The sequence below is a fragment of the Mchenga conophoros genome, linkage group LG17, assembly GCF_057382185.1.
Source record: "Mchenga conophoros isolate Kocher_MC1m ecotype Shallow Benthic linkage group LG17, M_conophoros_male_GT1.1, whole genome shotgun sequence".
Lineage (NCBI taxonomy): Eukaryota > Metazoa > Chordata > Actinopteri > Cichliformes > Cichlidae > Mchenga > Mchenga conophoros.
In genome coordinates, this window is record NC_140542.1 from 30812318 (window position 1) to 30823437 (window position 11120).

General features: G+C 42.4%; 1 protein-coding gene across 11 annotated transcripts in view; it reads right to left on the minus strand.

Moving 5' to 3' along the window:
- Nucleotides 1-7726, minus strand: part of wnk1b (WNK lysine deficient protein kinase 1b) — a 97115-nt gene extending 89389 nt beyond the window's left edge. For 5 of the 11 annotated variants that reach the window (XM_085252858.1, XM_085252859.1, XM_085252856.1 and 2 more), the window contains exons 1-2: nt 7117-7726; nt 2550-4163 (exon numbers count right to left, since the gene is read on the minus strand). In XM_085252858.1, the coding sequence (XP_085108984.1) occupies nt 2550-3479 (930 nt within the window). In that variant the 5' untranslated portion in view covers nt 3480-4163; nt 7117-7726. The remainder of the gene's footprint in view (nt 1-2549; nt 4164-7116) is intronic. The other 6 variants (XM_085252863.1, XM_085252864.1, XM_085252865.1 and 3 more) reach the window with 2 other exon arrangements.
- Between the last annotated feature and the right edge of the window lie 3394 nt (nt 7727-11120).

Consider the following 11120-nt stretch of genomic DNA (forward strand, 5'->3'; position numbering starts at 1 on the left):
CCAAGACACAAAGAACTGTCAAGAATCCCCAAGTTTCTCCGTTTCGACAAGTAGTAGAGTTAGAGACGGCGATAAAGACAAGCATGTGTGACAGAAAAAGCTCAACAAAGGCTAGACGTTTGTTTTCCGATAAACACACCGCCGTTTCCTAGATGCAGGGCATCAGGCAAAGCTGATTTTAGCTCCTGGGATTCAGGAAGACTCGTGGAGCATCTTGTGATGGAGATGACAGAAAAACAAGCACATGCTTCCCACAGGAAATAAGCACACGCTGAGAAACATAAACACCAGCGGTTTAGCAGAGAAAACATTCAACTGCACAGTGTGACCTCAGTCTTTTTAAGGTTCTATAAAATTAAAAAAAAAAATCAGTATCCATGCCTTATATCAGTGTTAAATGTCTAAATATGACAAACACTTTGCAGAAAAACATGAAATATACATTTATAAGCCGAAAAAGTTGTTTTTGTGGCACAGTATAAAATGCTTCATCACAGCAAGCAGTTCCACGTGAGTCCATGTCACTGTTTTCCTCCTCCGCTGAAACCTCGGCTCAGTCACTGTGCTAAACGTCATATGACCGCCCGAGACTGTTGTTCTACATCTCCAACTGCTCACCGCACCTCCGTCTCTCTGCCTGCTCATCGACAAGAAGTGAAAGCTGAAAGACTTTCTCCTTTTCCTTCGATGCTGCACAACCTTTCACCAACCGATACACTTTTTGCCTACACGTCTCCTGTTCACACCTCGCCCCGTGACAGACAAATACTCAATAAAGAAGTTGCATCAGTGCACCACAATGAAGCAACAGCATCCTGTGGTGCGCTGCAATCCATCCTGTCAAAAGTTGGCCAGACTGCAGGAAAAATGCAATAGTTTTATGTGTCTACTTTGAATACTTTTCAAATGTTGAGACAGGATACCGCATCTCTGATACTGCAGATATCATGCAGGTGTCATTATCTGATTTGACACCGTCATCAGGAAGTCGACCCCACTTGCATTTTGGCCTATATTGCTTAGTATCCTCTTCCGCTTTCATTTATACATGCGGTGGTGGTGATGTGACGCACCACAGCATCCGCTCACTCGCAGCTGAAAGTCAACCGTCACTACCAGAGACCCACGACACACGTATAATGAAAATACACATGCATGAGTAAGAGAAAACGAAGAGCCTGAGCTCCAGCTTGACACTTTGTTCCATCTGTGATGCAGTGTCCCAGTAAACACTGAATAACATTTTAAGCCATTTTCACACGCGAACTTTGGAAGATTGTCCAGGTTACTGCACTGGTATATCTTAATATATCTAATAATATAAAACTATATAACTGTAATGTCTTAAAATGGTAAATGAACTGGTACTTATATAGTGCATTTCTACTCAATTTGAGCAATCATAGCACTTTCTTACTACAATCCTCATTCATACACAAGAGACATACAAGTGCTTTTAAACACTTGTTTTCTATCCTACGTTCTGTAGAAATCCACTGTCAGAGGTGCACATGAGAACGTATATGTCCCACCTAGTCAATACAGAGATTTTAATCTTTAAACTGTCATCTCCCTAGTGCAAAGTGTTTCTTGCTGCCTCTATTTAGACAGATCCGTTGCCAAGCAGAATACTTCTAGTAGTTCTAATCGCAGACCCTAGCAATACTCTCTGTGTTCATGCAGTTACAATCCAAAGGATGCATCCAGGGCAACTTAGGGTTCAGCATCTTGTCCAAGGATACTTGGACGTCCAAGGATACTTGGACATCCAACCTGGAGGACCAAAGGGTCGAACCGCCGGTTTAAAAACCGGCAGATCTCTGATCTGACTACAGTAGGTGGGACATTTGCGTTCTCATGTGCACCTCTGACAGGTGATGTCTACAGAAGACAATAGCTTTAGAACAATACAACTTTGGCCTAAGGAGGTGCTAAATGTCCAGGCCAGCACTATAAAATTTTTATAACCAGTCAGTTAAATAATTTCAAGCAGTGCAGTCCCTTGAGTGACAGCTCGTGCTGCATTAAATCAGTCCAAGAAGCAGTGGATTTTTAACGACTGACTTACAGTTAGAATCCATTATTCATGAAAACAATTACTGGAGGATCTTCATTACGTCTTCTGCTGCTTGGGCTACAAATACTATGACCACTGTGATAACAGCGTACCTCAACACTCAGATCCACATGCAGTGAAACTTAAACTAAAAACCACACAAGCAGAAAATGTGCGCTCAAACTCACAGCAAATGTCCATTTACCAAAGTCACAGTCGCTGCCTTAAATAGCACACGGACCTCTGATGGATTTTGTTGTAAACAGTTCCCATTTAATCCGCACTGGTACATCAGTCCCAGTCAGACTGATCTCCTTTCGTGCACAATTACACAGAAAGTCTCTGCCTAAACAGGAAGACTATATCTTCCTGTCAAGGTAATAAGCAAGAGGCACAAATAGAAAGGGTAAAATTCAGCACCTGGATGGCAACTTTTTGAGACTTTGGCAAATAAACAGGAAATGACAGCACAGTTTTAACAGCGTAACCTTACCTGTAGCTCACACCATGCCACTTCCACTGTTGTCTCAGTGTCCAAACCCTTGTAGACAGTCTTAAAAGACCCTCTCCCGATCTCAATGTCAAACTTCAGGAAGCGTCCATCTGGTGAAGTTCCTACAGCTTTTGTTTCAGCCTCCTCTATGTCCTCTTGCTCCCGTTCCCTCTGCTCTGCCCGTGCTTTCGCGAGCCCCTTCTCCTCCTCCGTCTCCCTGTCTTTCTCCTCGGTTGGACTACTGATGCTTCCCTCATACACATTTCCTACTGCTTTTCCATCTTTGGCCACCTGTTCCTGAAGCCCTCTGGGACGCAATACGATGTCAGGCTGTTTGGCTACTGTTTTATTGGCAACATCCAATACTGTCGAGCTGGGCTCTGTTACTGCCCCATCTGCACTATGTTCAACACTGCTACTGGTAGGAACAGCAATCGTGCACACATCCAAATCTCCCTCGGCATTTTGTAGATCCCCCTCTTCGACTGCCCCACCATGCCCAAATGAAGGCTGAAGGGTACTGCTCTGCAGATAGGAACCTCTTTGGGACTCCTCACCTTCATAATCCTGTCCTCCAAGGTTTAAAAGCTGCGGAGAGAAGATGATGGGAGTCCCTTCACAGTCTGGGGGTGATGTGAGTAACACAGCTGCTTTGCTGGGCAGATCCAAAGCTGTGGCATTCGAGTCACAAATGACACTCCGGCGGAAGAAACGGTGCTCGGCCGTTTTAGAGTCTCTATCCATTGTGTGGCGCCGACGTTGGACCTCCGGCTCTCCAAGAAGCTTCTCCACGACATGCGTGTCTGAACTGGCAGAGCCGTTCACATTCTTGTGGGGGGTCTGGGGTGATGGGCAGGGGGACGGAGAAGAAACGGGGGGAAGAGGAGCAATGAATTTCACTGCTTTGCTGCTGCTATTTTCTTCAGACATTCTTTCAAAAAAAAAGCTCAAACTGTAAAAGAGCAAATCTTTATGTAAAGACTTTTATGTAACTTATTCCTGTAAACTCTGAGCGCAGATCTCAACCTCCTAGTTCATTAACCTTTGATCAAACCGCAAGAAAAGGAAAGTTAATGTGCAATAGAACAAAAAACAAAATCGACTGAATGCAGCAATCCTTGATGTCTTTTGTATTTTTTGCTTTCCTCTTTGCAATGTTTTAAATTAACAACCCACAGTTTCTACAAGGCCCTTTCGTGGAGGGCTCAGGGAAGCCCCAGGTGAGTGGAAGGGGCTTTCTCTTAAAAACTGGGGAGGGAAGGGATGAAAGGCAGTCAACAGAGGAGGGGTGCAAGCACTGCAGTGAGACGATAACCGTCAAATCAACACGTAACTCCATCCTGCTGCCAACAACCAGACTGGGATGACCGCAACATGGAATGACTGGAGATCGATTAGACCAGTATGGCCTCTTAAAAGATGACAGAAGATGCCTGGACTCCAAAGTTTGATTTTTAGGTCTGGGGATGTCTCTGTAAGACCAGGCTGAAGCCTCCTCAGCTGCCTGAACTTCCAAGAGAGGTTGCTGGCCTCTATTGTAAGGCCAGATTGATGGCTAGGTAGGCCTAGGCCTGCCCTAGCCTGGCCCAGCTTGGTCTGCTTCTGTCCTTGTCCCTGGAAATAAAAAGAGAAAACTATGAAGTGAAACTGTTTTATTTATAGGTATGAGTATACATGTCAGAATTCAACATACCTGGCTGCCTGCCAAAGTAGCTGATAAGAACACACAAGCCGTCAGATATTTTTTAATTGCATTTTATTGTAGGAATTTGAAAGCAATTTCAAAACCTTGACTTTTTTCTCTCCTTTCTTAAACCGGGACTATCCGGCTGATTTCTATCTGGATATCTTTTTATTCTCTGACTCAGACAGGAGTCCAAAAAATCCTCATCCGTGTAGCAACTTTGCGCGACTAAAATTATCATCATTTAACTTATAGTAGACCTTTGCACACCCTTTAATTCATCATGTCTGACACAAGCCATCGAAGCTCATCTTTTGTTTCCAAGGTCACCCACACTCTGTGCTCTATGGAAACTGTGGGCCAGATATCTAACAGCGACACCTCAGGTCCCAAAGACCAAGTCAACAGAGGACAAGCGATGGGCGTACTAGACTGGACTGACAACGTCAGAAGAGGAAACAAGGCAGCCAAATGGTGCCGTAGGCTTGGGCACACTGTAATCTGTATTATTCCCAGGCAAGAAAGTAAAGATGAGTCACTTATTTTGTTATTGTTCTTGTTATGAACTGCCTGGTTAATAAAATGAGAGCGAATAAAGAACTGGGTTTGAACTGGTGAGTGAATGTTCACGGTACTTCACCCACTGTCAGGAGTCATTAGTTCAGAAAAGACTTAAAACACTCGGTCAGGCTTTGGTTTGATATTTTTTCAGTGAAATAAATTTGCCTTTGCTCAGCACAATTTTTTTTTAAATCTCTAATTTAAGCATGTTAACCAGATGGAGATCTGCATCCCACACCAGTCTCTCCCTCCCAGCTGCCCCTCCATAGTTAAAGCTGTGATGTAGCAGAGACTGTGCCTAATTGCTCCATGTTCCAAATTTAGCCCAAGTCAGCACAGCCTGACTGACCCCGAGGTTAGACTGCTCGGTAGCAATTCAGCAGATTAACATGAGAGATGAGGGGCACTCAGTGACACAGACAGAACTACTTCACAGAAATGCATATCTGAGGACAGTGCACAATATATTACTATGCATTTTGTGTTAGAGGAAATGTAATAACTAATTACTACGTTCAGAACTTGCAAGTCGGCTCGCGTAACGTCCTACAGACGCCTTCTACTCGGTGATCACAGTGGCACCGGCTCAGAGAACGAGCAGCTGCTTTCATGTGTGATGTTAGAAACAATTCACTGTAAACGTATTCAAGCTTCAAAACAAACCAAAGCAAGTTTTCACAAGTTTGACACTGATGTGCAAAGAAGAACGCAGAGGATGGTCCCAGTTTGTGGCCATTAAATTTACATATGCGCTATTCTTCAGAAGACATTTTTAAGCCACAATTGTGTTTCATTTAGTCCCAGAAACTATTTTTTATCATCTCAATTTAGGGAAACGGTTAAAAGACAACCGCTGAGAAGGTTATAGTACGGATGCACCTGAAAGCTATGACCTTACTGCTTATTTGAACCCTTTCTAATATTGAAATCTGCACCGTACACCTATGTTTGGTGCTCCATTACATGCATAACGACACAAATCTTTAAGCAAATGTTTAAATTTCCATGAAATAATACCACAGATTATTAAGCCTTACACACATTCTGCCCTAAGAGAAGCCCTTTACTCAGACGAGTTAGGTTCCAGTCTGGGAGCGAATGAAACGATCTTTGAAAGTGTAGCACCTCTGTTGGACAGCTGTCTGAAACGATGGCTGCACTGATACTGTTGTGACAATTAACTCAAAATATGAATTACTGCTGGTAGGAAAAAACAAACATGAAGTTGTGCCTATGTCAAGAAGCTCCTATCAGCTATGTTACAACAGATGCCCTTCCTGATACAACCCCAAAGGAATTTGTGTCTCCTCCCAAGACTGGACTGGGGACTGAATGTGTAACCCACTACACGATGGAGTCACTGCAGGTGTGTCTATAGATCACTCCTGTGATTTCATAACAGCTGACGGAAGCATAAATAAAGACTTTTAACAGTCAGAAAAAGGTCAATACAGTCAGACTTAAACTTCAGTGTTTGCAATAAGTACTGTGGATTACTGCATCACTGGTGTCCCCCAAGTACCAATTTGAAGTGTCCCTTTAATAACCCGATGCTTTTATATTTGCGTTTCTATTGCACCACTGCTAAAAAAAAATGTGTAAAGTATGTATACAATGTTAATTTATATTCAATATAAGCAAATCTGGTCTAATAGGAAGAAGATTTCTTTTTAACTTTGAAATTACAAGCTCAGGTTAAAAAAAATGCCTCAAAGAAGGCGCAACAAGAAAGATTATTACTTCTTCTTATTAAATGAGTGTCAGCTTGTGGAGAAAACATGGCATATCATGGCTAAGACATCCATGGGCCCTAAAACGGACTGATTCCTGGTCCACGAGCCACATGTTTGATACCACTTGCCTAAGCAAAACTCTATGATCTAAACTTATTTTTCAAGTAGAATGATAAGGGCAGCATTAAAACAGGTAGAAGCAGCAACATTATTATTGATACATAAAGGCTTTGTTATCACATCATCAGTAAATGAACTCCAGCGGTTACGAGCGGATCATAAAAGCCTGATGTGTGCACATGAGCAAATAAACCTTGGCTGGCTTTCGCTCAGTGGTCTTTATATTGCTATGGTATGATGTATGACAACAGCAGTGCTGCACTCGTGAGAAGCCTTGCCACTGAGCAGAGTGGAAATGCAGTGAGCTTAATTAAAGCTGCAGAGCAACCCCGTGCAGCTTCACTGCTGCCTGTTGAGGAACTCCAGAAAACGAGGCTGTGTCGACAAGTTTGTCTACAGGCAAAAACAAAGACGCGAGCAACGACTCTGCAGAAAGCATTGCGATGCAAAAACAAAGGCGAAGCATTACCTATGACATCGGTGTGGTCTGTGCTGTTGCCGCAGAAATGTGAAGGGGGGAAAAACTTGATTAGGGAGCCTTTTACTCCTCTGCAGAGGGTCTGCTCTACACACAGCACAAGTGTCAGTGTGGTGCGTCACATTAAAGCCACAGTTGGTTGAGGGAAAACACTAAATAAGAGCGATTTGTACAAAACACAACAAATATCCCTCAAATTAAAAAGGTCCAATCAGTGACGAGACGAGCGGTGCGTGCAGAGAGCCCCAAGCCGACAGACAGACACCTCCCACAGGACAGAGATGACAAGTTCGCCCGCTGCTGTCGCGGAGGCTGTGGTACTACTTTTCTCTCCGTATTGTCTGTGTAAGGCTTCCAAAAACAAAAAAAACGATAACAGCCTCACTTAAAGGTAACGTATCCCGACCCGTGTCGGCACCCGGTCCGCTCGTGCCGCCTCCGCGTCGCTCCTCCGGGCTCGTACGATGCTATAAATCCGCTGCGGTCCACAGTGATTCCCCGTTTTCAAGCCATCAGACAGCGGATCCGTCTGCTCTGGGATCTTCTCCAGCGATGACTCGTCAAAGCAACTGCTGGGCTTTCACGCAGCACAGCCGCATCAATTCACTGCTGCGAGCGAGGATGCTGGAGCTGTATAAGGCCGCTTTTCAAAATAAAATAAATTACACTTCATAAACTCACAAACTTCCTATATCCCTCCTGCAAGCGTGTTCAGTCGTGAAAGGGCTGTTGTCGAGTACAAACTCATGCAATGCAGCCCCCACCAGAGTCTGTTTTCTTCAGGTACTTGAAGCATATATGTTGAAGTGATGGAGATCCAGCTGTGCCCCTTCGTGGATCTACTGGAGCAGCTTCAGCAATAGTAAGTACTGTAAGCTCTCAAGCTCTCAGTGTCATTCTAATAGAAAAGCTATCATATAATGTAGGATGTATTATTCAGTCATTAGAAATAAGAAACACGTGTTAATTATTTTATAATGTAGGGAGAAATGGATCCGAAATTGATTTGACTTTTTTTCGTTTTTAAGTTAATAGTTGACTAATAATTAATAATTGTCTGTATTGAAAAGTAAGCAAAGACAGTTTCTGTTTTAGGCTCATTTTTTGTTCATTGTCAAGCAAACAGAAAAGGTTATTCAGCAGACGCTTCGATCTTATTTTGACAACTCAAGCCGGAAATGGTTTTATTTCCTGCTGAGGTAATTTACAACGGCTACCGGAGGCAAACCCGTGCATAATGACCCACCAGACAGCAACAGTGTGAACCAACACGCGCCGCTCATCGTGTTTTTATTTCATTTGTTTTTAACACGTGCTTTGCCATTTTTTATTTAGACCGATAATTGTTAAGGCTGTTCAATGACGCCCCCACCATCTTTTCCTAAATATTGACTAATTTACCCTGAAAGAAAGAGGCTTTCACTTCAGCAGCAGGCCCACTCTATGCTCACGTTTTCTTTAATTTTTTTAAAACAAAATTTCACTTCACTAATTTGGAAACACACTTCACGCTTGCTGCTTCCTCCAGATTGTCATGCAAATGTTATTTTACTAAAGCAACTGTTTTGAAAATGCCACACACAAAAATCTGATTGTGGATTGTGAAAACTGCTGACTAATTTTCACAGTCATCACCAACAGCTTTCATCTGAACTTAAAGTTTCCACGGTGAACAGCAGGATGATTCGCTCTGTGTCGCTGGTACAGGAAAATCAGCTGGTAAAGAGTTGAAAAGGATGTGTTCACGCCTGTGACTTCTACCTGTGTTTGTTACTGGAAGCAGTGGCAAGGCTACAGCAAAAAGTGAGCCATTAACTTGTTTTTGTTTTTGGAGTTTTCACATGGCCACCTGTAGCTTAATGTGCCAGCGAAACAGGAACGAGTGTCTCAACGCAGATCAATTTTTTCAAGCCTGGTCTTCGTTCCTGGTGCGTGTGTGTGAGGTGGTGTTCCTTTGCCTGTGTGTGCATGCTGCACATTTTTATCCTGCACTTTCCTTTAGGCAAAGAAAGAATTATGAGGTTGTAAAAACAGGTTAGCCAAGTACAGACTAAAGCAGATAAAGTATACAAAAGCACTCCTGAATGCAGGAAGTGTCTGTAAAAATACAGCCTGTGACACTCAAAATGCAAAATGTGTCTTCATAGGAGAACATATTTTGTTCCACAAAGTTACAGGCCACAACAAAGGCATCTGCAGTTCCTGTGAAGTGACAATGCTGCCCATCGATAAACATTAAACATTTCTATAAGCTCAGGTAGCATCCTGACCCCACTGTGCTGTAGCGTGCAGCTAATCTCATTTAAAGGAGCAGTTGGGCATGTATGCATATTTGCTTTCTTGCAGTGAGTTGGCTGAGCCGTCAAGCAAGCCTAATTAAAGCTTAATATCCTAATGTGTGCATCCTAATATATTACATCCCAGAGTATGTTATTATAACTTGAGGCACACAGAGAGTTTATGGAGAACATGCATGACCGAGATACTCCAGTCTGCTTTCCCCCTACACAACAGGCTGAACAGGCTTAATGTCACTTTTCCTTTTTATTACTATCTGACTGGTGTTGGCGAATATGGATGACATTCTGCTAAAATTTGAATTTGTGGAAATTGCAAGAAGAGAAGAAAAGCTTCACATAAATATTTAATGTATAGTCATGAGAGAGTTCTCAGTTATCTCAGATTTAGTCAAGGAAATCAGTAAGCATATCACAAAATGTCAAAATAGTCTTTTCACCTTTAACTATCATGTCTCTAATTCCAGGACAGTTGTTTATGCTTTTCAAGCATAACCTGGAGAGAACTGAAAGCTTCTCCTTTTTTTACCATTGCAGTCATTTCACAGGAAGTCACTTTGGTTTGCATTGTAAAACCTGGAATCCAGTTTGCCTGGAATCCATTATCTAAAGAATTAGACTCATTTGAAACTCTTTAATTGTTGTTCAGAGTGCAGGCAGTCGCAGGAGAGCTACAGTCATGGAACAAAGAAAGCACAAAGAAAGCACAAACTCTGTCAATTCTAAGGTTTTACATATCAGGACATAACAAAAACAAATCTGGTCCTCAGCAGGTCTTAAAATTAAGTTACTATAACCTCAGATGAACAACAAAATATGACACATTACACTGTTAGTATGTGTTTAGGAGGAAGTAAGAACATCAGCCATGATTTTAGATAAGCAGTTGTTGTGCTGCGCATCAACCAGGGGAGAGCTATAAGGTTATTTCTGAATATTAAAGCCTACAGTGAGAAAGATTATTCAAAAGTGGAAAATGTCCAACATAGTTGCCAGTCGTTCCCAGGATTGGAAGTCCCAGAAAATTCTCCTAAAGGTTAGGTAATATGCAATGCTCAGAGAAAATGGAAAAGCCCAAGAGCTACATCTCTATAGGCCTCACTTAGCATGTTAATAATGAAAGTCCAATGAGAAAACAACAGGACATCTATGGCTTGTTTGGAAAGGTTGCATGGTGAAAGCCGCTTCTTTCTAAAATGAGCTTGGCAGCAGATTGGCAGCAAGAGAGTAAAGTGGAGATGTTTGGCCATAATGCACAAAGCCATATTTAGATAAAGCCAACTGTCAAACATGATGGTGGAGGGCCAATGATTTTGGGTTGTTTTGCAACCACAGAACCTGGGCACCTTGCAGTCACTGAGTCAAATACGAACTTCTTTGTATACCAAAGTATTCTAAAGTCAAATATGAAGCTATTTGTACGACAGCTAAAGCTTGGCTGAAACTGGGTGATGTAACAGGGCAACAATCCCAAGCACAGAAGTAAATCTATAACAGAATGACAAAAAAAAAAGAAAATAATCATGGTGTCGTAATGGTCCGGTCCAGTTTAAGAAGCACGCGAATAAACAAGTGCCCACAAACTTCAATGATCTGAAGCAACATTGTAAAGAAGAGTGAGAAAAAATTTGTCCACAATGACATGAGAAATATTGATAAAGTTCTAAACTGGTGCTAAGGGTGGTCCTACAAGCTATT